This window comes from Mustela lutreola, chromosome 16, assembly GCF_030435805.1.
Source record: "Mustela lutreola isolate mMusLut2 chromosome 16, mMusLut2.pri, whole genome shotgun sequence".
In the NCBI taxonomy this organism is placed as follows: domain Eukaryota; kingdom Metazoa; phylum Chordata; class Mammalia; order Carnivora; family Mustelidae; genus Mustela; species Mustela lutreola.
In genome coordinates this window covers 55,465,869-55,492,490 of record NC_081305.1, presented here as the reverse complement: position 1 = coordinate 55,492,490, position 26,622 = coordinate 55,465,869, and the positions used below count along the sequence as shown (strand labels likewise).

The window sequence follows — 26,622 nt, the reverse complement described above, 5'->3', positions numbered from 1 at the left end:
CGTGGGGAAAACCCTGCGGGAATTTTCCCAGAGTCCGGAGGACACAGACTAGCTGGATCTTGGAGTGTTTAAGCAGGACTTCATGGTAGAGCTAGGAGACACTCTTATTTTTTCTTTTTTAAGATTTTTATCTATTCATTAGAGAGAGAGACAGAAAGAGCACAGGCAGAGGGAGAGGGAGAAGCAGACTCCCCGCTGAGCTGGGAGCCCAGTGTGGGTCTTGATCTCAAGACCCTGAGATCATGACCTGAGCTAAAGGCAGATGCTTAACCAAATGAGCCACCCAGCAACCCCTGGCCCCCGCCACCATCAAAGACTTTTCGGTAGGACCCAGTGAATATTAGAGCAGTGTTCTGACAGGTGTGGCAGTGACAGTTGATGGGACATTGTACCAGGACTGAAGACACCCAGAGGAGACAGATACCCGGAGAGGGGTAAAGAAGGAGCTGAAGGAAAGGCAGGCAAAACGTGAGTGTTATGGAAGCCCCAGGGACAATGTCCTAGCGTCCCGGGAGCACTGTGGCAGGAACCCAGGGCATGTCCCTTATGGCATTATTTAGGGATATAGACTATAGAGAAGATCCCTTGTGTGGGGTGGGTGGAGGTTTCTTAACCAGTAGAGTAGGACTCAGGGACCTAAAGAGGACACACATAGCAAGACCTCAGAGCCCCTTTTCAGTGGGGTCCCCAGGCCCTTGAGGGTGGTTCCCTCTTGGGTGAGGGAGCAACAATCTAGCTGATGAGGAGGTATGGGAAAGGCCTGATGGCAAGTCCCTGAGAAATGTGGAGGGCTGCTGCTGGTAGGAACGTTGTAGCAGGGGACAAGGGCCTGGGGCTGAGGCCCCTCTGGGGTCACACCAGGGAGAACGTTCAGGACTGGCTTAGCAGGATCCCAGGGGTGGGGTGGCCAATTCCAAGAATGAGATTAGCAGAAGCTGTTGCAGACATTATGTCTGGGCCTCAGGATTCTATCAGGGGACCCAAAGGGCATGGGGGTGGGGACCTGAGATATCAGAGTCCTGGGGCCAAGGAGAGGCCTCTGGCCAGGGTCCTACAGGACATGTGGGCGATGGTTTCCAGGCTCCAAGGGAAAGTAAAGCAGGGTCCTGGGGCGCACTGTCACAAGACATTGGCCCTTTTATACCAGGGTTCAAGGAACATCACAAGAAGGACCTGAGCCTTTATTTTATTATTCACTTTGCTTGTTTTTGGTCTTGAGGTCTCTAAAATGAGAGCCCCAGGGCTGCTGGAACGGTCCCCTAGAGACATAGCCAGATCCCTAGGGACGCAGGGGGACAGCTGGGGCTGGCAGTTTCCTTGGAGGCTTTGAGGAGAAAACAGAGGGTGCTGTAACAGGATTTGTGGGGGCATGAACACAGGATTCTTCAGCACCATTAGAGGCCCCGAGGGTGGATCTTAGTGGGCCTTCTAACAGGACCAAGGAGAGGAACGAAAAGAAATCCAGAGCTAAGCTGAATACAGATGGACCATGTGTCACGGTAAACTTCGTGTGTCAACTTGGCAGGGTCTGGGCCCCAGCTGTTGGGTCAAACATTACTCTGGAGGTTTCTATGAGGATGTTTTGGGATGAGACTTCCACTAAAGTCCGGGCATTTGGAGGAAAGCAGACTGCCCTTCCAGAACGTGGGTGGGCTGCAGCCCATCGACTGGAGGCCTGAAGAGAAGGACAAAACGGAGCTCCCCCAGGCGGGCAGACTGCCTTCAGACTTTCCCGAGCAAGATCCACTCTCCCTGCTTCTCCAGCCTCCTGCTGTGGGACCCGCAACTCCTTCCCGAGTCCCCAGGCTGCCAGTCACCCCCTATCATATTTTAGACTTGCTAAGCCAGCATTGTCACAAGAGCTAATCCCTTAAAATAAGTCTCTTTCTATGTATGCACAACATTCCAATGTAATGAAGGCAGAGCGGCCGCGGTGTGGGCAGGGGGCGGGGGACTGGAGGGGCCTCGACAGACAACAATGTATCTTGGGACTATGTTATTGACGCTGAATCCAGAAGATACTAAAGAAGTGTAAAGGCATTTTAAGGGGACACTTAGGGGACGGGTTCCAAGGAGGAAATTTAGAAGGGGTCTGGGGAACATTCACGGAAGCAAGAGCTGGTGAAGGGGTGGGAGGTGGGGGTGGTTGGACAAGGAGGTAAGAAGAGGACCCCCTGAAACTCCCAAGTCTGGACAGTGTCAGTCTCTCAACTGTGTCATGCATTTGCTGGGTGGCTCCCACCACAAAATAACAAACAGGGAGCAACCGAGAAAGACCAAAAGGAAAAGAAACAAAGAAAAAAAGTTTTCAAGAGCGAGGCAGAGACAATACTCAGAGGCTGGGCGCCTGGCCTGGGGTGTGCCCTGCAGCTGGGGGGCGGGGTTGGATATTCCCGAAGTCAGGGAGCAGTCTCCGGACAGGATGTGAGAGAGGAACTGGGGTCTCCTGTCACGGGAGCCAGCTCGGGCTGCAGGCTGGAAGGGAACTTCGCTTGCTGTGAGCAGAGCTGGGGCCCAGGCCGAGGGAGGACGGGCTGCGGTGGGGACTCATGGATCTGAGGAAGGAGTGGTTTGGGGTCCTGCACTCCGGGTCTGAGGGAGGAGGGTGCCAGGGGCTGGAGTGGGCGGTGGGAAGGGGCCTGGACACCTCGGTCTGAGAGAGGAGAGGACTGGGGACTTGGACTTCCGGGTCTGGGGAAGCAGTGGCTGGGGGGCCTGGACTCCTGGGTCTGGGGAAGGAGGCGGCTGGGGGTCTGGACTCCCGGATCCGGATCCGAGGGAAGAGAGGCTGGGGGGCCTGGACTCCCAGGTCTGAGGGAGGAGGGGCTGGAGGCCCTGGACTCCTTGGCCTGAAGGAGGAGGGGGCTGGGGGTTTGGACTCCTGGGTCTGGGGAAGGAGGGGCCCTGGGACAGGGGCTCTTGGGTCTGAGGGAAGAGTGGCGCGGGAGTGGAGGCACCCTGGACCCCTGGGTCTGAAGGAGGAGGGGGCTGGGGACTCCTGGGTCTGGGGAAGGAGAGGCTGGAGGCCCGGACCCCTGGGTCTCAGAAAGGAGGGATCTGGGGGTGAGGACTCCTGGCTCTGAGGGAGGAGGCGGCTGGAGGCGCTGGACCCCTGGGTCTGAGTGAGGAGGGGCTGGGGGCTCGGACCCCTGGGTCTCAGAAAGGAAGGAGCTGGGGGGCCTGAACTCCCAGGTCTGAGGGAGGAGGGGCCGAGGGCCCGCGCTCTCGGTCTGAGGAGGAGGAGCTGGGGCTCGGATTCCAGGGTCTGAGGGAGGAGGAAGAGGCGGAGCCGAGCGCTGAGACAGAACTCTCAGCCTATCCAAGCTCTGTAATTAATTAACCCAAAAAGATCAAATGAAGGGGTGAAAGTTCGCCGGGGTGGAGGGCAGGGTGGCCAGCCGCGGTCGCGGAGCCCCGGGGCCCCCAGGCGCGGGTGCGCGTGCTGGCCGAGCCCCTCGGGAGCTGGGGGAGGAGGGGGCGGGGCGGGGGTCGGAGCAGTCACGCGCCCCCTCCCGCCCCAGGTCTCCCGCTCAGGATGTGGGTCCCCCGGCCTCGGTCCTGGGGGCTCGGTTTCCTGCTGTTCCTGCTGCCGACGGTGCGCGCAGGTGAGGGGAGGCGGCTGCGGGGTAGGAGGGAGGCGCCGGCGGCCGGGAAGGGACTAGGGAAGCGAAGCGAAATCTGAGGTTTCACTCGGACTGGCCCGACCTTCACCGAGAGTCACTTTATCGCTGTTCTTCCTCCGTGGCTGCGTCTGCGGGCCACCTGGTCGCTTCTCTCTGAGTCTGTCGCCCCCCCTCTCTGGGTCTGTTCCTGTCCTTTTTGCGTCTTCCGCTTCCACTCTGTCCCCTCCGCCCCAAGTCTGTCCTCCTCGTGGATCTGTCCTTCTCGTGGATCTGTTCTTCTCCTCTGGGAGTCTGTCCCCCACCAAGCTTGTCCCCTCTCTCTGAATGTGGCCCCGGCCCCTCTCTCTGGGTCTGTCCCTCCCCAGTCTGCCCCTTTCCTCTCTGCGTCTGTCCCATGTCCCTGTCGCCCCCAGGCTGTCTCCCACTGTCTGGTCTGTCCTTCCTCTTTGGGGTTGAGTCTTTTCTCTTTTAGGGTATTGGTCCTGCTCCCAGTCTAGGTCCTCCCCGCATCTGCTCTCTTGGCCTCTGTCTCCCTCCTGCAGAGAGCAATCTCTCGCTCCTGTACCACCTCACCGCGGTGTCCTCTCCTGCCCCTGGGGCCCCTGCCTTCTGGGTGTCCGGCTGGCTGGGTCCCCAGCAGTACCTGAGCTACAATAACCTGCGTACGGAGGCCGAGCCATGTGGGGCTTGGGTCTGGGAAAACCAGGTCTCCTGGTATTGGGAGAAAGAGACGACAGACCTGCGGAGCAAGCAGGAGCTATTTCTTGAAGGTCTCAAAGCCTTGGGGAAAGGAGGTAAGAACCGGACTCCCGGGGTCAGAGCGTGGAGGGGCCAGGCCCCCTGCTCTTGGGTCCTGCTTACCTGTATGTGGGCACCCCAGGACCCTACACCCTGCAGGGCCTGCTGGGCTGTGAGTTGGGCCCCGACAACGCCTCGGTGCCCGTGGCCAAGTTTGCTCTGAACGGCGAGGATTTCATGACTTTCGACCCTAAGCTGGGCACCTGGGATGGGGACTGGCCTGAGACTGAGACCATTCAGAAGACGTGGATGCAGCACGCGGGGGCGGTCAGCAAGGAGAGGACCTTCCTGCTCAACTCCTGCCCCCAGCGGCTGCTGGGCCATCTGGAGAGGGGCCGTGGGAACCTGGAGTGGAAGGGTGAGCAACCTCCAGAGGGATCCCTGGTCCCCATGGAGCTCTCCGCCCCCAGACCCCCAGGCTTGGCCTCCTCCTCTTCCCCCAGCCTCTTTCCTGGCCTCCTGGCCTCCACTCTCCCCACTGCAGCCCTCTCTGACATGTCTCAGAGGGTCTTTCCACACCCAGAGTTGTCCCTTCTGCTCTCCCACACACAGCCCTCCCCTGGAGCTCAGAGATTTCTGGACAGAGCCGAATCCCTCAGCCTGGCCTGGAGTCCCCAAGGGGCAGTGGCCTCTGTCCCTCCCCTCAGCCTGCACCTGCTTGGCTCAGGCAGACACAATCACCCAGAGTTTTTTGAGCCTACATCAGCCCTCCCCTTTCTCCACTTCTGCCCTTGTCTATCTGCTCCTCTGGTGTCACAGCCGGGGAGGTTTTCCTGTAGCCCGAGAGGCTTTATGCTTGCCTCTTTTGGATCCCCATGATGCCTTGCCTGACCCTCGAGCACACACACACCCCCCCAAACCCCCCCGCTTAAACACAGAAACGTCCCAGCTGTACTTCCGAGCATGGCCGGGGGATTCTCGGGGGCTCTTTTGTCCTCATTGTCCCCATCTTGCAATCCCAACTTCCATCCAGAGACCATGCTCTGCCTAGCAGCCAGAGGAATGCTCTCAAACATAAATGAGTTCCTAGCCCACCACTACCTAAAACTATTAGCTTTTCTCTATTCTCACTCTACAATGCTGCCTCTACTCTGTGGCCCACCCATCCCCGCCAGTGGCTGGGCCTGGCTGTTTTCCATCACTATAATTCCACAACACCCCAGCCATGCTGGCTTTCTCTTTTCCCTTTCTCCAACTGTCAGGTTCTTGCCCTCCTCAGGCCCTTTGCACCCGTTGTCCTGTCTGCTTACAGTTCTCTTCCTTGGAGTCCTGCCATGACTGGGTCCTCTATGATCACCCTGGTTAAAGTGTGTCCCCATACCACCCCCATTACTGTCTCCCATGCCACTGTTTTGTTTTTTTTTTTTTTTTAAAAGATTTATTTATTTATCTATCTATTTATTTATTTATTTGACAGACAGAGATCACAAGTAGGCAGAGAAGCAGGCAGAGAGAGGCGGGGGGGGGGGGGAAGCAGGTTCCCTGCTGAGCAGAGAGCCCGATGTGGGGCTCGATACCAGGACCCTGGGATCATGACCTGAGCTGAAGGCAGAGGCTTTAACTCACTGAGCCATCCAGGCACCCTGTCCCATGCCACTGTTTTGTCCATTTATTCACTACAGTGTCTGTTTTTTCTTTTTCATTGAGGTATAACTCACCTACCTAAAGTTCATTGATTATGTTTAATGGATGCCTGTGTACCAAGATCTAGAACATTTTTGGCACCTTACAAGACTTCCTTGTGTCCCCTCCCATTCCATACCTCCCAAGGGCAACAGCTGACCCAATTTTTATCACCATGGTGTTGACTGATTTTGAACTTCAGATGACCTTAAGCATGAGCCCATTTGCGTATAGGCCCCAGATTAGCTATAGCAGGTAGAGCTAAACACTTTGCTCAAAGGGGTTAAGCCCATTTCAGAGTCCCACCAGCTGTGTTTGAGAACTCCAGTTGCTCCACAGGCTTGCCAAACTTTGATATCGTCTGTCTTGAGTTTGAAGCATTCCAGTTGGTATATGATGGTGTCTTACTGTGAAGCATTTTACATTTCTCTGATGATAAATGAGCATCATATACATGATTTGGCAAAATCGGACAAAATCAGAACAGTGAGGGGCACCTGGGTGGCTCAGTTGGTGAAGCCTCTGGCTCTCGGTTTCAGCTTGGGTTGTGATCTCGGGGTCATGGGATCGAGCCCTGCACTGGGCTCTGTGCTCAGCAGGGAGTCTGCTTGGGATTCTCTCTCTCCCTCCCTCTCTCCCTTCCCTCTTCAAATAAATAAATCTTTTAAAAAATTCAAGTCAGCAAGTTGATGACTAGTGACGGGGAACTTCTTCATGTTATTGACAGTGGAGTGTCCACTCTTTTGGAGTGGCTGTGTGAGAGTTTTTGCCCATTGTTTAATTGGAATTTTTTTTTAATTGGAATTTTTATCTCTTTTTCTTATTAGAGTTCCTGATATATTCTGGATATGAATCTTTTGGCTAGGTCAGATGGTTCTATTGGAAATAACTTCTCCTGCTGTGCAGCTTGTCTTTTCACCCTCTTGATGAAACCTTTTTTTTTTTTAAGATTTTATTTATTTATTTGACAGAGAGAAATCACAAGTAGATGGAGAGGCAGGCAGAGAGAGAGAGAGAGAGAGAGAGGGAAGCAGGCTCCCTGCCGAGCAGAGAGCCCGATACGGGACTGGATCCCAGGACCCTGAGATCATGACCTGAGCCGAAGGCAGCGGCTTAACCCACTGAGCCACCCAGGTGCCCTTGATGAAACAATTTTAATGAAGAGCAACCCATCCATCTTTTCTCTATAGCTTTTGTGTGTGTTCTCTTCAGGAAATCTTTCCTCTCCCAAAGCTATGAAGGTTCTAGGTCTTTTAGAAGCTTGGTTGATAAGTAACTTTTACATGTAACTGTGATCCATCTTGAGGTAATTGCATGTGAGGGTGTGAGGTAAGGGTTCTAGGTTCATTTGTCCGTCGAGGATCTCCAGTTGACCCAGCATCATTTGTTGCAAGACCACCTTCCTGTCTCCTCCATGGAATTACAGGGATGCCTTTTTCCTAAATTAGGTGTAGATATGCTACTTGTTTTTGTTTGTTTATTTGTTTGTTTGTTTTAAGAATTCACCAATGAGGGGCGCCTGGGTGGGTCAGTGGGTTAAAGCCTCTGCCTTTGGCTCCGGTGATGATCCTAGGGTCCTGGGATCAAGCCCTGCATCGGGCTCTCTGCTTGGCAGGGAGCCTGCTTCCTCCTCTCTCTCTGCCTGCCTGTCTGCCTACTTGTGATCACTGTCTTTCAAATAAATAAATAAAATCTTAAAAAAAAAAAAAAGAATTCACCAATGATGTCACCTGGGCCTGGACTTTTATTGTTGGAAAGTTTTTAAGTTATGGGTTAAAATTATTCAATCATTATAGGACTACTCAAGTTTTTTTATTTCTTCTGTGTCAGTTTTGGAAGGTTGCATTTCCTAGGAATTTGTCCAGTTCATTTCAATTTCAAATGCACTGGTTTGACGGTAACGTCTACTTACTATCCTTTTTTTTTTTTTTTTTAAGATTTTATTTGTTTATTTGACAGAGAGAAATCACAAGTACACTCAGAGGCAGGCAGAGAGAGAGAGAGAAGGAAGCAGGCTCCCTGCTGAGCAGAGAGCCCGATGCGGGACTCGATCCCAGGACCCTGAGATCATGACCTGAGCCAAAGGCAGTGGCTTAACCCACTGAGCCACCCAGGCGCCCTACTTACTATCCTTTAACGACCGTAGGATCTGTCTTATTTTCTCTCATCACAACACTTTCACGGTCTGTTTCCTTTTCATTTATTTGGACACAAATATTTATCTCTCTTCCCTCATTAGAACATGAGCTCCACGAAGACAGGGACTTTTGCTTAAAAAGATTTTATTTATTTTTTTGAGACAGACACAGAAGGAGAAAGAGAGAGAGCACTAATGGGGGAGAGAGGGAGAAGCAGATTGCCTGCCAAACAGGGAGCTGGACACAGGACTCAATCCCAGGACCCTGGGATCATGACCTGAGCTGAAGGCAGATGCTAAACTGACTGAGCCACTCAGGCACCCCAAGACAGGAACCTTTGTCCGTCTTTACTGCTGTGTCCTGAGTGCCTAGAAGAGTGTCTGGCACTGAACATGGTTGATGTTCAGTGTGTGTCTGTTGTAGGAAGGAATGGATGAGCGGTGGATATCCTCACTGTGGATAGGTGGGGGTCCCATCCCCTCAGGAATGTCCCTTCACCTTTGCCACTCTGTCCTCCAGGCTCAGCACAGTGTGGGGGACAGGGCGGGGCCTGCTGGCTATGGTGGAAGGAATGGAGGCTTCTGTACGTCCTCCCCCGGCCCTCACCAGGTCTGGCGCTAGGGGTTCATGGGCTCAGGGCTTAGGTCTATCTGCCTGTTTGTCCGCAGAGCCACCCTCCATGCGCCTGAAGGCCCGACCTGGGAGCCCTGGCTTTTCTGTGCTCACCTGCAGTGCCTTCTCCTTCTATCCCCCGGAGCTACAACTGCGGTTCCTCCGGAACGGGCTGGCTGTGGGCTCTGGAGAAGGTGACTTTGGCCCCAATGGTGACGGCTCCTTCCATGCCTGGTCTTCACTGACGGTCAAAAGTGGTGACGAGCACCACTACCGCTGCGTGGTGCAGCATGCTGGGCTGCCGCAGCCCCTCACCGTGGAGCTGGGTAAGGTCCTGGGGAGGCCTGATACTCTGTCTCTGGCTGCCTTGCAACCGCCTTCTGCCCCACTGCACTGTTGCCAGTCTGCCTTCTCTGCTGCTGCTGCTAGTCTGACCACTCATTGTCTGCTGCTGCCAGTTGTCCCTCAGCCATAGCCGGTCCTCTGTGAATCTGATGGGCTACTGCTCTGTGACCACCCTTCCTCTATCCTAGTCAGAATACCATGCACCCTGCTGCTCTGGGTCCCTTGGCCAGTGGGGCTGGGACCCATCTTGACTCTTCTATGCAAAGCGGGGGCGTTCTGCACAGATCTAGAACATCAGCTGACCAGCGTTCCCTCTGTCCACACCCTCTCCCCAAAAACCTGATGCTGTGATCTGTGTGGTTGGGAGGGACTGAGAATCCCCAGGCTCTGGCCCTGGCTCAGAAGGGCCGGAGGGTTCCCTCTGCATCTCACATCATTCTCTGGCTGCAGAATCACCAGCCAGATCCTCCGTGCCCGTGATCGGAATCGTTGTTGGCTTCTTACTGCTCATGGCAGTGGCCGCAGGAGGAGCTCTGCTGTGGAGGAGGATGAGAAAGGGGCTTCCAGGTGTGGAGCAGGAAGAGGGAAAGAACTCAGAGAGGGACAGATCTGGAGTGGGGGCGGGGGGGCCCACGGATCTAGACAGAAAGGAACAGGGACACGGGAGGTAGTGGGATGGGAGGGAGGAAACAGAGGCTCTGAGGGGGGACAGAAACCTGTGGAGTAGGACAGAGACTGGGAAAGACAGACAGACACACGTGGGGGAGGGGCAGTCAGGAACCCCAGGGGATTTCAGAGATTCTCATGACCTCCCCCACCCACTTCCTCTTCCCTCAGCCCCTTGGATGTCTCTCCGTGGGGACGATGATGTTGGGGCCCTCCTGCCCGCTCCCGGCGTGCCCAAGGATGCCGATTCATAGCACGTAAATTCATTCTCAGCCGCTGATATCACCCTCCATCCTGGCTACCACCAGCTAATGTAGTCAGGCCCCTATCATGCTGTGAGACCTCCTGGAATCCTGGTATTTCTGAGCCTCCAGAAAGAGTTCTGGGCCCAATGATCTTCTGGATTTCGCCTCTTGTGTGATCTGCCTCAGTTTCCCCTCCTGATGATCATGGCTCTTTTCCACCTCCACATATAAACACGAGTTTGGGCCCGAATTATTGTGTTCTTATCATTTCGACTTTTGGGGTGGGGGTGAGGTTAGGAGAACACGTGTGTGTGTCTCGTAAGGGGGTAGGGATAAAGAACATAAGCCCTGGGCTTCATATCTCTCCGGAGGCAATTGCCAGTTGTGGAATATGCCAATTTTATATACCAAGTCACATCTTTTCACTCATAAGTTTCACCAATATTTACCAAATGCCGACACTGTGCCACACATTTTGAGGAATTCTTGGCTGGAGTTGGACCTGTCACCTTGGGTGGAGCGGAAGAGAAGCATTGTTCCCTCTTTGAGGGAAGGGGATGCCTCCTCCGGCCCCTTGGTTCCCTTCTTTCTTAAACCGTGCTCACAAAGGAAAAGATAAAAATACACCTCCGGGGCGCCTGGCTTCAGTCGGAAGAGGATGCGACTCTTGATCTTGGGGTGGTGAGCTCCAGCTTCGCCCTCAGTGTAGAGAGTACTTAAATAAATAAATAAATAAACAAAACAACCCCAACCTCCAAAAAGCCCCAAACCACCTCCCAAGAGGCTTGGGGAAATAGTACCGCTGGATGTGGTCGGTGGTCTGGCTGGGCGCTGCGACGCCTGCCGGGAGTTGTAGTTCTGGGCATCCGCGTCTCTCCCGGGCCGCCCACCCGCCTGCCCTGGGAAGCCGGGCGGAACCTCTGGGGCCGCGCTCTTCTCTGTGGACGTGGCGTCGGGGCCCGCGGCCTTCGCGGAGCTCATCGGCCCCGCCCCTTGGGGTCCTTCTGAGCGCTCATTGGTAGGAGGGCGGGGTCTCTGCGCTGCTGGAGGTGGGGCCTCGCTAGAGAGCCGCTAAATTGGGCATCTTTTCAGAGAAAGCTGAGCCCACTGTGTAGAGCGAAGTGAAGCTGGCTAAACTGGTAAAGGGAGGTGAGGGCGGGTGGCTTGCCCAGGGAGGACGGTCCGGGTTCTTTCGAGCCGGGAAAGTGGGTCCGGGCTGCAAATAAGGCCTGGGGGCCTGCATGATTGCTCTCTGGACACGACCCCGCCCCGCAGTGTGCGTGGGAAGTGCGCCACGTCTAGCGCTTGGAAACCCCCCACCAGCAGCTCCGGGACCCGTCTGGGACTCCCTCAGAAGATTCAGTCACTACCTCTGCTTTTACCTCTGAGAACCCTGCCCCCCTTTTTCCCACCCCCGGCCCTTCTTGAGCCCTAAATTTTGTGGCCATTTACCATCTCTCTGTCTTGTCTTCGGTCTCTCCGCCCCAACCCCCATTCTCCTGTCCTGTCTCTATTGTTTTTCCTGTGACCCCTGACTTTTAGCCTCCACTGCTCCCTAGGGACTGATGATGTGGCAACCATCACTTCTGCTGTTGCTGCTGCTGCTGAGGCGCGGTGCCCAGGGCAAGCCATCCCCTGATGCAGGCCCTCATGGCCAGGGGAGGGTACACCAGGCGGCCCCCCTAAGCGAGGCTCCTCATGATGACGCCCACGGGAATTTCCAGTACGACCATGAGGCTTTCCTGGGACGAGAAGTGGCCAAGGAATTCGACCAGCTCAGCCCAGAGGAAAGCCAAGCGCGTCTGGGGTAGGAGAGAGACGGAGGGGAGGATTCAGGGTTGTAATTTTTAACAGGGAAGTGAAGGGAGGCTTCAGTGAGAAGGTAATATTTGAGCCGTGTGGATATACGGGGGAATAGCACTCCAAGCAGAGGGAACTGTAAGTGCAAAGGCCCTGAGGCAGGAACAGGCCTGATATTTGCAGAACAGTGATGCCCACGTGGCTGGAACCCAGTGATTGAAGAGGAGAATGCGGAAGGTGATGGCAGAGAAGGGAAAAAGAGGTCAGGGCCTTCAGGCCACAGTGAAGATTTCAGCGTTTCTCTGAGGGAGATGAGAGCCATGGGAGGACTCTAAGCAGAGGGAGGGTGTGAGCTGACTTAGGTTTCAACAGAATCCTTCTGGTTGCATTTTGGGGAACAGACTAGGTGAGGAAGCATCTGCAGCGGTGCAGTTGGAAGACAGGAGGGGATGATGACTAGATCAGGATGGAGAGAGTGGTGCTGACTGCTGGCTGGGAGACTGTGCGTGGATGGGACTGGGTGAAGGAGGGAGGAAGAAAGGCAGCGTAACAGGCTTCACTATTGGCGTAGCATTGCTGCAATGCATGGTGCTGTTCTAAGTGCTTTACAAGGGTTAATTTCTTTAATCCCCACAACCAGACTTAAGGGTAGGTTCTATCATTTATCTGCCTTTTACAGAGGGGTAGACTGAGGCACAGAGAGGTTTCAGTGGCTTGCCCACGGTCACACAGCCAGCAAGATGAGGCGATAGGATTTGAACCTAAAATATCTTGCCGTGGAGCCCACGGTCTTAACAACAGCTTGAACCTCAGGACAGCATGGGAATCCCGGGACTCCAGCTCCAGACTGATCAGAGCAGACACAGCCTGTCGCGCGGGGGTTGCAGGGGCTGGCGATCTGGGCACAGCCGTGTGGGAGTCGACCCTGGGAACTGGGTTGCGGGGTTTAAGGACGGTGACCAAGAGGAGCGCTCCTTGTGGGCTCTGTGAGCGGTTGGGTAAGGACCCAAACCGGTGGCGGGAGTGGCCAGGGGACGGGGGAGGAGGCCTGGGAGCAGATCCGAGCGGCCCGAGAGAAGGTGCGCGAGGAACGGCCTTCAGCGGCTTCATAGACCGCATGGTGCCCATGATCCGGCCGAAGCAGGAGGAAGGAACTGATGGTGGTGTTGCGGGTGATGGTCCTCGGGCGAAGCCTGAGATTGTCTGGAGGAAGTGGGGGAAGGGGCGGGACACAGCACGGGGTCGGGCGGGAGGTAGAGGGGCCTGAAATAGGCCCGCGCAGCCAGGCGGGCGGGGCAGCGGTGGGGGGGGGGGGGTTGGAAGGGATGACCTGAAGACCCAACGCGCCTGAAAGGGCGAGGGGTCGGGTGTGCGCGTGGCCGTGGCCATCAAGAGTTCAGAGAGAGGGGCGCCTGGGTGGCTCAGTGGGTTAAAGCCTCTGCCTTCGACTCAGGTCATGATCCCAGGGTCCCGGGATCGAGCCCCACATCGGGCTCTCTGCTCTGCGGAGAGCCTGCTTCCTCCTCGCTCTCTGCCTGCCTACCTGCCTACTTGTGATCTCTCTCTCTGTCAAATAAATAAATAAAATCTTTTTTTTTTTTAAAGATTTTATTTATTTATTTGACAGAGAGAAATCACAAGTGGGCAGAGAGGCAGAGAGAGAGAGGAGGAAGCAGGCTCCCCGCTGAGCAGAGAGAGCCCGATGCGGGACTCGATCCCAGGACCCCGAGATCATGACCTGAGCCGAAGGCAGCGGCTTAACCCACTGAGCCACCCAGGCGCCCCAATAAATAAAATCTTTAAAAAAAAAAAAAAGAGTTCAGAGAGAGTCTTGGCCTAGGGGACCGGCGGGCGAGGGGTGCGCTGTGGCACCTCCTCCTTGCCCCCACCCCAACTCGGACAAATGAGAGAGGGGAGCAAGTGAGGGCCCAGGCGCGGAGGCGGGGTGACGGGTGTGGCTCTGGATTGCTTTAGGTCCTTCCCCCAACCAGGGTGTGTGGAGGACCGCAGCGCCTGGATTGAGGGGGCGGAGCTCTTTCCTGGGCGTGGCCCGGGATTGACCCGTGTCTCCCCTCCGTGCGCGGGCAGCTCTGGGACCGTTTTATCAACCCTATATTGGGGGCGGAGGGGTGTTGGTGTTCCGATGGGGGCGTGGCTCCGTGTGCGGGGCGGAGCCTGGCGAAGGCGTGTCTCCTGGTGGGCGGAGTCTGCGACTGACATGTGCCCCGCCCCGACTCGCAGGCGCATCGTGGACCGGATGGATCGTGCAGGGGACGGGGACGGCTGGGTGTCGCTGGCCGAGCTCCGTGCTTGGATCGCTCACACGCAGCAGCGGCACATACGGGACTCGGTGACCGCGGCCTGGAACACGTACGACACGGACCGCGACGGGCGCGTGGGTTGGGAGGAGCTGCGCAACGCCACCTATGGCCACTACGCGCCGGGTATGCGGCGAGATCCCGACTCTTGCTCCCCCGAAAACACACACACTGTGACCTTGACCTTTTTGACAGCCTCATTCTGAGAACCTTTAGCCTACGAAACAGAATCCCTTACCTTTGCTTCTAACCCTTGATCAAGTTCTACCCACTTCCAGTACTCCATCACCGGAAACTCCCAATCGCTGATCTCTGGCTTCTCATTCGTGATGGCATCCACGACCTCTGTTACCGTGACTGGGGGATCCTTGCCAGGGACATCTACCTCCCATGCCCTGTCATCCTGACCGCTGATCTCTTGACAGAACCCCAAATCCTGGGGCTCCTGGGTGGCTCAGTAGGTTAAGCATCTGCCTTCAGCTCAGGTTATAATCCTGGGGTCCTGGGATCGAGTCCTGCATCACGCTCATTGCTCATCAGGGAGGCTGTTTCTCCTTTTTCATCTGCTGCTCCTCCTGCTTATGCTTTATTGCTCTCTATCAAATGAATAATATCTTAAAAAAAAAAAAAAACAAAAAACCTCAAATCCATTTACCCCATGCCCCGACTGCGTTCCCTCTTGTCTGTCCCTATGCCCCAGCCCGGCTACCCCCACTGCTCTTGTTTTCTTCCTTGTGAACACTCCCTCCCCACTCTTCCAGTCTGTCCCTCATATATCACAGAGGGGTCTTCCCACCCATGGAGTTGATCCTAATTCTCCCCTGCTCGCTGCTCTTCATGGCTCCCCCCGGGTCTCCAGAAGAGACACCCAGCTCCTCAGCCCAGCCTGGCCCACCCCTCTGGCTGTGTTTTTCTGCATTTTCTGGCCAGCAAAGTGGACCTTCTGTAGTTTCCCTGAACTCAGGAGCTCTTCAAACCTCCACATTATGCTCATACCCTTTCCTTTCTTGAAAACCCCCTTCTCCTATTCTCTGTCCTATAACCCGAGTCTGTATACCTTAAAGCACCAGAGGGTGACCTTGGGGCCCAAAGGGCCAGTGTCAGCTCAGAGCTCCTTTCCTGGCTGCATGACTTCGGGCTGGTTATTTCTTTTCTGTGGGAATCCATTTTCTCCTTCATAAAGTGAGAATAGATGAAAAGACTCTTGACTTACTTTTTGTGAGAATTAAATGCAATTTTGTAGGGAAAGAGCTTTGCATATAATAAGCTTTCATGACAACGTTGCTAATATAAGTAAACAATGAATATATATTAATTATTACAAGTTCTGTGGGGGCCTTCCTGCCCTGATTCTACTGAGCTGAATCCTTTGTCTTTTCCCTCAACCTGACTGGTATTCTTTCCAGTAAAACACAGCTGAAAGAGATTGTCCCCTTCCCCAGGTGAGGAATTTCATGACGTGGAGGACGCGGAGACCTACAAGAAAATGCTGGCTCGGGACGAGCGGCGTTTCCGGGTGGCGGACCAGGATGGGGACTCGATGGCCACGAGGGAGGAGCTGACAGCCTTCTTGCATCCCGAGGAGTTCCCTCACATGCGGGACATCGTGATTGCTGTGAGTTGGGGCCCAAGGAGATGGCTCTCCACTTCCCACCCACCTTCTGGGACCCAGGCTTCTGAGGTCAGGCCCAGCCCACCAGTGTTTTCCTGGTTTTCAAGCACCTTCCCCAGGGAACCTAGCCTGCAAACAGATCCGTGGAGGGCAACCTCTCCCCTGCCCATCGCCTGACCTCCTCATGTCTGATCTCTCCTGGGTCTGCCTTCCCCTTCCTTTCCTCACGTTTGAAGTCCAGGCCCCCGGCCTGAAAACACATTCCCCAGAAGTGCCTCGGGGAGCCCCAATCCTGGCCAAACCCCTGAAAAACCCCAACCCCGCACATGGAGTGTCTGCTCTGGGGCCATTTCTGCTGACCCCTTTTATCTTCTTATTCCTTTATAATTTTTGTGCCAACCCCAATTCCTTCTCCGTTTTATAGTGGCAGGTTATGTTTTTGTTTTTTTTTTTTTTTTAGAGAGAAAGGGGGGAGGTGCAGAGAGAGAGGGAGAGAGAATCTTAAGCAGGCTCCATGCCCAATGTGGATCCTGACTTGGGGCTCGATCTCATGACCTGGAGATCATAACCTGAGCCAAAATCAAGAGCTGTACACATAGCTAACTGAGCCACCCAACTTCCCCAGTAGTGGAAGGATTTTTTTCTCCTTCATTTTTTCCCCCAACAGACTTTAAGTTTTTAATTTTAATTTAAAAGGTTTTATTTTATTTTATATTTATTTAAAGATTTTATTTACTTATTTGAGAGAGAGTGAGAGAGTACACACAGAGGGAGAGAGAAAAGCAGGCACCCTGCTGAGCCGGGGGGGCCTGACTCGGGACTTGATCCCAGGACCTTGGGACCATGACCTGAGCTGAAGGCAGACTCTTTTTTTTTTTTTTTAAGGGGGTCCCATGCTCCACCGACTGAGCTGGACAGGTGTACTTATTTATTTATTTATGTATTTATTTTAAGATTTTATTTATTTATTTATTTGACAGACAGAAATCACAAGTAGGCAAAGAAGCAGGCAGAGAGAGAGGAGGAGGGGCGCCTGAGTGGCTCAGGGAGTTAAGCCTCTGTCTTCAGTTCAGGTCATGATCTCAGGGTCTTGGAATTAAGCCCCATATCAGACTCTCTGCTCAGCAGGGAGCCTGCTGCCTCCTCTCTCTCTGCCTGCCTCTCTGTCTCCTTGTGATCTCTATCAAATAAATAAATAAAATCTTTAAAAAAAAAGAGAGAGAGAGAGAGAGAGAGAGAGGAGGAAGCAGGCTCCCTGCTGAGCAGAGAGCCCCATGTTGTGCTTGATCCCAGGACTCTGGGATCATGACCTGAGCCGAAGGCAGAGGCTTTAAACCACTGAGCCACCCAGGCGCCCCAGATTTTATTTTTAAATAATCTCCAGATCTGATCTGGAGCTCAAATCCATAACCCCAAGATCAAGAGTCACATTTTCCACCAACTGAGCCGGCCACATGCCCCAGGCCTTAATTTTTAGAGCAGGTTTAGGTCCAGGAGACCATATTAGCAAGGGGTCCACAGATTTCCCACACCGCCCCTGCCCCCACATGCACACCCTCCCCCCATCAACATCGTGCACCAGAGTGGGACTCTCGATACAGTGGACAGACCAAAACCCACACGTCACCACCCAAAGTCCATAGTTCACATGAGGGTTCACTCTCTGTGGAAGGATTTACACCCATTTCTACCATGCCTAAATTCTCACTGACTGTTATTATTATTATTATTTTAAATTTTATTTATTTACTTGACAGAGAGCGAGAGAGCACTTAAGCAGGGGGAATGGCAAGCAGAGGGAGAGGGAGAAGCAGGCTTCCCACTGAGCAGGGAGCCTGAGGCACGACTCAATCCATGACCTGAGCTGAAGACAGACATTTAACCAACTGAGCCACCCAGGCGTCCCCCAAAATTATTATTTTAAAAATTATTTTTAAAATGTAGTTTTGGGGCACCTGGGTGGCTCAATTGGTTAAGCATCTGCATTTGGCTCTGATCATGACCCCGGGGGTCCTGGGATCAAGCCCTCGTCAGGCTCCCTGCTCAGCAGAGAGTCTGCTTCTCCCTCTGCTCTCTCTCTCTCTCAAATAAATAAATAAAATCTTTTAAAAAAATAAAAAATGAGGGCGCCTGGGTGGCCTAGTGGGTTAAAACCTCTGCCTTTTGGCTCAGGTCATGATCTCAGGGTCCTGGGATCGAGTCCCACATCGGGCTCTCTGCTCAGCAGGGAGCCTGCTTCCTCCTCTCTCTCTGCCTGCCTCTCTGCCTACTTGTGATCTCTCTCTGTCAAATAAATAAATAAATTCTTAAAAAAAAATAATGTAGTTGAATGTCTAAAATAGCTAACATACTGGATGTGAGGGCGATCTGGCTACGACATCTGTCACCCCACTGATCGCCAGGGTTGATTCGGCTGATCTGGCTGGCTAGGCGGGTGTCCCCTTCCTCCCTCACCGCTCCATGTGCGTCTCTCCCGAAGCTGCGCGCTCGGTCGAAGAGGACGACCTTCCCCGATAGAGGAGAGGACCGTTCTTCGGTCAAGGGTATACGAGTAGCTGCGCTCCCCTGCTAGAACCTCCAAACAAGCTCTCAAGGTTCATAAAATAGCTAACATACTAATGTATTTAAATGCCCAAAGGACCCCAGAAAACTGGATAACCCTCTACCTTTCCCATCTCCTCGGCCTTATCCCTAAACCCCTCTCTTGTGGCTCCATTTCCACAGCTGGTGTGAGGGTCTGTGGCAAGCCTGTTAGAATCAAGGGCTCTGGGGCTAGGAGGCCTGGGTTCAAGTCCCAGCCCTGCAGCTTCCTGGCTGTGTGACCTTGGTCAAGTTACTTAACTTCTCTGGGCCTGTTCTTCATCTGTAAAATTGTGGTACTGATAACTATTCCTACATCAGGGCTGGTTGTAGGGACTAGATGAGTTAATACACATAAACCTACAAAACTGGTGATAAATGCTCCTTACTTCACCTTGCATACATGTGTCAGTATAGCTATGGGAGAAAACTTCCAGCAGTAGAATCCCTGCTCCCACTGGGATGTGTGTTTGCAGTTGCTTCCGATATTTCTCAGGCATTTTACTGACCCAATGTGTGCACCATTGAGGTGGTCCTTCCGGCCCATTCCAGAGGTGACTACAATCCAGAGAGGAGAGAGGTCATTAACCCAGCCTTTTCGAACCCACTAGACTCCCCACCCTCCAAGACCCAAAGTCCTTTTTTTATAGCAGCTAATGTTGAAATACCTTTTACGCCCCTGAGTCGAGGTTTTTTTCTTTTAAGATTTTGTTTTTTAAGTAATCTTTACCTCCAACGTGGAACTTGAACTTACAACCCCAAGACCAAGAGCCACGTGCTCTACTGACTGAGTCAGCCAGGGGCCCCCTGAGTTGAGATTATTTAACAGACCCTGACAGCATGTGCTGTGTACCAGGAGCACCGTGGTAACACCTTGACCTAAGTATTAGCCTGAGTGAATCCTCATGGCAACCATATGGGGGTGGGCTAACATCTTCATTTTATTTATTATTTTTTTAAGATCTCATTTATTAGAGAGAGAGAGAGAGAGCCCACTGCACGCGCACGCATGAGTTGGGGAGGAGCAGAGGGAGAGGAAGAAGCAGAATCCTGGCTGAGCAGGGAGCCCGATGTGGGGGCTCCCAGGACCCCAGGGTCATGACCTGAGCCAAAGGCAGACGCCTAACCAACTGAGCCGCCCAGGCACCCTCCCATCTTCATTTTATTTTATTTTATTTTATTTTATTTTTAAAGATTTTATTTATTTATCAGAGAGAGACGGGGGAGAGAGCAAGCACAGGCAGACAGAATGGCCGGCAGAGGCAGAGGGAGAAGCAGGCTCCCCACTGAGCAAGGAGCCCGATGTGGGACTCGATCCCAGGACGCTGGGATCATGACCTGAGCCGAAGGCAGCTGCTTAACCAACTGAGCCACCCAGGCGTCCCTTCATTTTATTTTTTTAATTTATTTATTTTTTTAACCTGAGCCAAACCCGATTTGGAGGCTCAACCAGCTGAGCCCCCCAGGCACCCAGGCTTTTGGATTTTTTTTTTTTTTAAGATTTTATTTATTTATTTGACAGAGAGAAATTACAAGTACACTGAGAGGCAGGCAGAGAGAGAGAGGAGGAAGCAGGCTCCCTGCCGAGCAGAGAGCCCGATGCGGGACTCGATCCCAGGACCCTGAGATCATGACCTGAGCCGAAGGCAGCGGCCCAACCCACTGAGCCACCCAGGCGCCCCTCCCATCTTCATTTTATAGATGAGGACACCTAGGCACAGAGAGATGGGGAGACTTGCCTGAGATCACCCAGACCAGAAGTACCCCAGCTCGGATTTGAACCCTGGCAATTGAATCCATGATCCACACCAACAGTCAACAAACTATCTAACCCATAGCAGAATCCAGCCCACAACTTGTTTTTGCTAATAAAGTTTTATTGGAACATGGCCACGATCCTAGGCTTCCATGTGCCACAACCAGAGAGCTGATGTGTCATTTCAACAGAGACCATACAGCACACAAACTCAGAACTATTTCCTCTCCGGCCCTTTTTGGGAAAAGTTTGCTGAGCCCTTGTCTAAACTCTGCTGTCCTCTTTTGCATTCGTTTATATCGAGGGTCACTTAGAGGGCCCTCTGGCTGGCTCAGTCAGACCATGTGACTCCTGATCTCAGAGGCAGGAGTTCAAGAGGCACACTGGGCATGGAGCCTACTTAAAAAAAGTAATAATAAACAACAAAAATCACTTATAAAAAATAACAAGAATTTCAATATATAAGTGCTACAGAGTTACCAGCTTTACCAAATAACAAAGGGCATTCAATTATACTTGAATATGTAACAAGTAATGTAAACAATTTTTTTAGTATAAGTATGTCCCACACAACATTTGGGATATACTTATGTTTTAAAAAAATACCTGAAATTCAAATTAACTGTACCCAGTAGTATAAGTATGTTCTGGATATTGTGTGGAGCGTCCTTATTCTAAAGAATTATTGGGGTGCCTGGGTGGCTCAGTGGGTTGAGCCTCTGCCTTCAGCTCGGGTCATGACCCCGGGGTCCTGGGATCAAGCCCCACATCAGGCTCTTCACTCGGGGGGAGCCTGCTTCCCCCCCTCTCTCTGCCTGCCTCTCCGCCTACTTGTGATCTCAGTCTGTCAAATAAATAAATAAAAGCTTTAAAAAAAGATAAAGAATTTTTAGTTGTTCCTCTGAAAGTTGGACATAAGTGAGCATCCTGCATTTTTTTCTGACAACCCTAAAATGTTGGAGCTTTCTTTGTGAGGAAGGCATAGTGGCATGTTAGACCCTACCCCATCCTACAGTGAGTTTGAATATAAAAGTGGGGGAACAGGGGCGCCTGGGTGGCTCAGTCAGTTAAGCATCTGACTCTTGATTGTGGCTCTGGTCAAGGTCTCAGGGTCATGAGATCGGCCCCTCCCTCAGGCCCAGCTCAGTGGGTAGTCTGCTTCCTCTCTCCCTCTGTCCTTTACTCCCTCTCCCAAATAATAAACAAACACATCTTAAAAAGTGGGGAACAGAAGCTGTTTGCTCAAGAAGTGGAGAGAAAACTGAGAGCAGAGAGGTACTGAGCCTGGGTCACAGTGGGCCACCAAGTGTGTCTTGCTCTGACGTAAAATGGAGCTGGGGTCTGGGCTCTGCTAAACAGGAAGGGGCTCCTGCCCTTGGAGAGCGTTTGCTGTTGGGTGTGAGGAAAGCATGAGGGAGGCAGGACAGGTCTTCTTGGGTGGAAGCAAGGATATCTGGGTTCTCTGACCCTCACCCACTAAGGGCAGGTAGAACCCATGTCATTATATGCCCTAGAAAGCCACCCAACCTCTACCCCTACCCGGGACAGGTAGACCCCACTGAGACTGCTCTGACGCCTGCCCATACAGCCAAGCCCGAGCCAGATTCCCTGAGAGAACTTCACATCCCAGCCCCAGGGGCCCAGCCCTGCTCAGGAGCCAGCCCCAATGCCTTTCTTTCCCCCAGGAAACCCTGGAGGATCTGGACAAGAACAAGGATGGCTACGTCCAAGTGGATGAGTATATCGGTGAGTGGAAGCCGATCCCTCCCTGAGGACGCGTGTCCTCCCCCAGGCAGCCCAGAGTATACCACCCATAGGAGAGCAGCAGCCCTCTGAAGTGGGAGCGGGGACGCTGCTTTAGTTCTGGTAGCTACCAAACATTAATTGAGCACCTCCTGTGTGCTGGGCCCTAAAAGTATTTATCGATCACCCACTGTGTGGGGGGCCCTGCTAACTTAACATTGGTTGAGTATGTATATTTTTCAGGCCCAGCAAATCTTTACCAAGCACCTACTCTGTGCCAGGCCCAGGAAACATTTATCCAGGACCTTCTGTGGGCCAGACCAAAAAAACCACTATTAAGCGCCCACTGTGTGCCAGGTCCAGGAAACATGTATTGAGCAAATACTGCATGTTTGTGGTTGAGGACACAGCAGAGAATGTCTCAGAGAATGTCACAGACCGGCTTCCTTTCTGGGAGAGTCTGGATTATCTGCAGCATTAGGCCTCAGAGGCTACATTGGCTGGGGATGAGGAGATTGTCTTGAGTCTGGCATTTGCACAGCAAAGAATGTGTCTCCTGTTAGGACTGGGAGGCCCCTCACAACACCCCCAGATTTCCCCTGGGCCCTGCCTCTACCCCTGCCCTCTGGGGGCAAAGAATTTGGTTGAGGGGAAAGCTGTTAAACATGGATATTTGTACGAGCTGGAAAACACTTTTCTATGGCCTGTTTTTATGGAACAAACCCTCAGGCAGAACATTTTTATTTAAGCATAATTTATCTTCCTTACATCTGTGAGAAAGATAAAAGTCTTTTTTTTTTTTTTTTTTTTGGTCAGAAAAAATTCAGGGATCATCACTGAGTCACACACCTTGTTGCCACAGGCGAGGCTCTGTCCTAAGTGGCGAGCAGCTTGAAAATTGGTTTCATCCCCGTGGCAACCGACAAGAGGGGTGTTATCACCCCTTTTCACAGATGAGGAAGCTGAGGCCTGAGGGGTAGATACTTGGCTGAGGTGGAGCAGGATGGCAGTCCCAGCAGGCAGAGACGGAGGTCCTACCCTTGCCCCCTGGGCCTCTCCTTTCCCTGTGGGGTTCTGGGGAGACAGACATAGGCCGCACCTCAGAACTCCCCAGAGTAATGTAATTGCACAACCGTTGGATGATAGAGGGAAGGATATGAGCCAGGAGGATGGAGGGGGCGTCCTGGGCTCTGACCCCAGCTGGGAGAGCAGGTGGGTGGTGTGTCCGGGAAGGTGGGAGAGGTGGGGGTGCACCGTGCTCAAGAGTGTAGGTTCTAGAACAAGTGTGCTGTGTCTCCCACCTGCCACCTCCCAGCCATGGGTCCGGAAATGAGTTCCTCAACCTGTACTTACCTGTAGAGGCCGCAGTAGAGGGGGCACCCGGGCAGCTCAGTAGGTTAAGCATGTGCCTTTGACTCAGGTCATGATCCCACTGTCCTGGGAGAGCCCCGCATCAGGCTCCCTGCTTGGTGGAGAGTCTGCTGTTCCCCCTGTTTGTGCTCTTTCTCTCTCTCTGACAAATAAATAAATAAAAATTTTAAAAATGGTGGGAGTAGAGTACCCAGCTCCTATAATGACTTCTGGTCAACCCAGATGCCCCTGGGGGATGAATGCTAAGTGGAAGGCAGGAGAGCTGTACAATGGGATGTTATTCAGCCATAAAAGGGGAGGAAGTACTCATCGGCTACAGTGTGGGTAAGTCTAGTCAACTAGTTCTCACACCCCAAACCTATGACACCCCAAACTAATGTAACACTGTGGTCAGCTACACTTGAATACAAAATAAAAACACTGTGCCAAGTGAAAGAAGCCAGACACAGAGGGCCACACTCTTATTGTATGGAGACAGGAATTAGATTATTCATGGACTGGGGCTGGGGTGGGGGTGGTGGTGTAGGGGGGGTCCCTTCTCAGTGGGAAAGGGGTCTCCTTTGGGAGGATGAAAATGTTCTGGATGGATGTGCTCTCTCTTTCTCTCTCTTTCTCTGTCAAATAAGTCTTTTTAAATAAAGATTTTACTTATTTGAGAGAGAGCACAAGCAGGGGGAAGAGCAGAGGGAGAGGGACAGGGAGAGAGATAAGCAGGCTCCTGTAGAACAGGGAGCCAGATGTGGGCCTTGATCCCAGGACTCTGGGATCATGACCTGAGCAGAAGGCAGCCGCCTTTTTTTTTTTTTTTTTTTAAAGATTTTATTTATTTATTTGACAGGGAGAGAGAGCAAGGTAGGCAGAGGGGCAGGCAGAGGGAGAGGGAGAAGCAGGTTCTCCGCAGAGCAGGGAGCCCAATGCAGGACTCCATCACAGGACCCTGAGATCATGACCCCACATGACCCCAGCCCAAGGCAGCCGCTTAATTGACTGAGCCACCCAGGTGTCCCAAGGGAGCTTCTTAAAGTGGAGTGAGCGGTTCGAAAGGTGGCTTTTTAGTATCTCCTCACCAGGCCCAGGCCCCTGTCCCAGGCAAACAGATTGACAGCCGGTCAAGGAAATGATCAACCCGTCCAGTCCCTTTCACCCTACCCCTGCTGGTCCGGCAGAGGAGGAGCCTGAGGCCGGAAAGCAGGGGCACTGGGCTGCGGGGGGTACCTGCGGTCGGGAGGCGGCGGGGCAGGGACCGAGCCCGGGGGTGCCCGCTGGCCCCGAACCCAGCCTGACATCGCCCCTGTCGCCCCGCGCAGCGGATCTGTACTCGGCCGAGCCCGGGGAGGAGGAGCCCGCCTGGGTGCAGACGGAGCGGGAGCAGTTCCGGGACTTCCGCGATCTGAACAAGGACGGGAGGCTGGATGGCAGTGAGGTGGGCCACTGGGTGTTGCCCCCCGCCCAGGACCAGCCGCTGGTGGAGGCCAACCACCTGCTGCATGAGAGTGACACGGACAAGGTGCGCATAGGGAGCTGCTGTGCGGGCGTGGCCGGACTGACCTGGAGTTGCCCTGAGGTCCTGCTGGACCAGGGACGAATGAGGAAAGGGGTGGTGGGGGGGAAGGGGTGGTGGACAGAGACCCCCCCCACCCCCCCGCGGATGGGGGGCAGACTAAGGCTCAGAGATGAGTTTTCCAGGCAGGGCCCCTGCTCACTCCTGCTGCCCTCTGACCCTCCAGGATGGGCGTTTGAGCAAGGCCGAGATCCTCAGTAACTGGAACATGTTTGTGGGCAGCCAGGCCACCAACTACGGCGAGGACCTGACACGCCACCACGATGAGCTGTGAGCCCACCCCCCCATGTGTGTGCTACAGCCTTGTAGCCCCAGGGGATGACTTGAAGAGGGGCCCCCTGTGACCAGGCCCCCCCTCCCTGTCTGGACCTGCGGGGAGTGGACGCCCGCACCCGTGTCCCTCTGCCATTGAGCTCTCAGGGACCCACCAGGTCAACGTCTCCAAGACACTGCAGCCCCTCCCAGCCCTTCCCACCCTGCCCCCAGGGGTCTCGTAGACCCCAAGGGTGAGTGAACAATCCGTTTCTCACTGGTAAAATCACCCAGCCCAGACCAGGGAGGGGCTCCCAAACCAAGCTCAGCCTCCAGGAGCCTCCACCCACCACCTCAATGCCCCATCCCAGCCTCATACCACACCGTAGAGAAATCCACCCCAACCCCCCCACCCCTGCCCTTGACTCACCTGAGGGCACTGGCCCCAGAATGCCTCCTCTCTGCCATGGAGGCAATAAACTCCAGTGCTGGGGTCTTGTCTGTGTGTGTCTTAGGGGGGACAGGGGCCTCCGGGAGGAATCGGGGGCTCTGGCTGGGCATTGTGGGGACTGTGGTGCTGAAGGAGAGATTGGGCATTTGGAAAGGGGACTCGGGGTGTTAGCAGGCTTTGAGGGCACTCCTGGAGACGGAAAGTAAAACTAGCAGGCTGGACCCAGCCATGAGCAAGCCAGACACAAGGTTCTAGATGGCGCAGGAAGGCAATGCTCTGTTGAGTGCCCTGGAGGGGCTGTGCTGGTGAGCAGAGGTGGAAGCCCCGGGGAGATCTGGAGGGAGAGCCAGCGGGGCAGAGGGAACAGAAGGGGCCCTGAAGCCAGAGTGTGTCGTGTGTGTGTGTGTGTGTGTGTGTGTGTGTGTGTGTGAGCCAGCAGGCCAGTGTGGCTGGAATGGAGTCAGCAAGTGGGACTGGTGGGGAGGTGACTGGGAGTGGGTCATACAAGGTCTTGGGGATAGGTATTCAGGTCCCTTTGTGGTGGGACAAGATCGCTAAAGGCAGAGACCCAGAGAGACATGGACAGAGTTTACTCTCAGGGAGCTGGGAGTTCCTGGAGGGTCCTGGGGAGAGGAGTAGATGTGAGCCATGAGGCGTCTTGGATTATAACAGAGTCTCCTTGCTGCTGAGTTGAGGTGGGGGCAGAAGGACGGATATTATTCCTTCTGCAGTCCCATGGGAACCACTTGTCAAATTGTCCTCTAGAGGGGTGTCTGATGGCTCAGTTGGTTTTATGTCTGACTCTTGATTTTGCTCAGGTCATGATCTCAGGGTTGTGAGATCGAGACCGGTGTCAGGCTCCACGCTCAGTGGGGAATCAGCTTGAGATTCTCTCCCTCCCCCCGCCCCTCCCCCACTTGCATGTGCTTGTGTGTTCTCTCTTGCTCTCTCTTTTTCTCAAATAAATAAGGGGCATCTGGATAGCTCAGTGGGTTAAGAGTATGACTCTTGATTTTGGCTCAGGTCATGATTTGGGGGTCATAAGCTGGAACCCCAGGTCCGGCTGTGTGCTGGGCATGGAGCCTGCTTGAGATTCTCTCCCTCTCTCTCTCCCTCTCCCCTGCCCCA

General features: G+C 53.7%; 2 protein-coding genes across 6 annotated transcripts; both read left to right on the top strand.

Moving 5' to 3' along the window:
* The first annotated feature begins 2,348 nt into the window (after positions 1-2,348).
* Positions 2,349-10,300, top strand: FCGRT (Fc gamma receptor and transporter). 4 transcript variants are annotated; one of them, XM_059152007.1, is made up of 7 exons: positions 2,349-2,497; positions 3,522-3,605; positions 4,166-4,417; positions 4,504-4,779; positions 8,851-9,120; positions 9,590-9,706; positions 9,977-10,300. In XM_059152007.1, the coding sequence occupies exons 2-7, from the start codon at positions 3,536-3,538 to the stop codon at positions 10,057-10,059; spliced, it is 1,068 nt and encodes a 355-aa protein (XP_059007990.1). In that variant the 5' UTR covers positions 2,349-2,497; positions 3,522-3,535; the 3' UTR covers positions 10,060-10,300. The 4 variants fall into 4 exon arrangements, with proteins under 4 accessions (XP_059007990.1, XP_059007991.1, XP_059007992.1 ...); XM_059152008.1 differs by having other exon boundaries at positions 2,422-2,539; XM_059152009.1 differs by lacking the exon at positions 2,349-2,497 and adding an exon at positions 3,349-3,433.
* A 778-nt stretch (positions 10,301-11,078) lies between these two features.
* RCN3 (reticulocalbin 3) lies at positions 11,079-25,541 on the top strand. Of its 2 annotated transcripts, none has more exons than XM_059152012.1 (7): positions 11,079-11,189; positions 11,610-11,857; positions 14,092-14,294; positions 15,611-15,783; positions 21,802-21,862; positions 24,538-24,737; positions 24,958-25,541. In XM_059152012.1, exons 2-7 carry the CDS (start codon positions 11,616-11,618, stop codon positions 25,063-25,065), a joined length of 987 nt encoding a protein of 328 aa, XP_059007995.1. In that variant the 5' UTR covers positions 11,079-11,189; positions 11,610-11,615; the 3' UTR covers positions 25,066-25,541. The 2 variants fall into 2 exon arrangements, with proteins under 2 accessions (XP_059007995.1, XP_059007996.1); XM_059152013.1 differs by having other exon boundaries at positions 11,086-11,199.
* Positions 25,542-26,622: the final 1,081 nt, after the last annotated feature.

What these genes read in the sequence shown, in the direction of transcription:
- FCGRT (XM_059152007.1), top strand. Translation starts at nt 3,536, where the DNA reads ATGTGGGTCCCCCGGCCTCGGTCCTGGGGGCTCGGTTTCCTGCTGTTC. An exon ending in GCTGCCGACGGTGCGCGCAG is followed by an intron (nt 3,606 to 4,165) that starts GTGAGGGGAGGC and finishes TCCCTCCTGCAG; the next exon opens with AGAGCAATCTCTCGCTCCTG. An exon ending in GATGAGAAAGGGGCTTCCAG is followed by an intron (nt 9,707 to 9,976) that starts GTGTGGAGCAGG and finishes CTCTTCCCTCAG; the next exon opens with CCCCTTGGATGTCTCTCCGT.
- RCN3 (XM_059152012.1), top strand. Translation starts at nt 11,616, where the DNA reads ATGATGTGGCAACCATCACTTCTGCTGTTGCTGCTGCTGCTGAGGCGC. An exon ending in CCAAGTGGATGAGTATATCG is followed by an intron (nt 21,863 to 24,537) that starts GTGAGTGGAAGC and finishes CGCCCCGCGCAG; the next exon opens with CGGATCTGTACTCGGCCGAG. An exon ending in ATGAGAGTGACACGGACAAG is followed by an intron (nt 24,738 to 24,957) that starts GTGCGCATAGGG and finishes CTGACCCTCCAG; the next exon opens with GATGGGCGTTTGAGCAAGGC.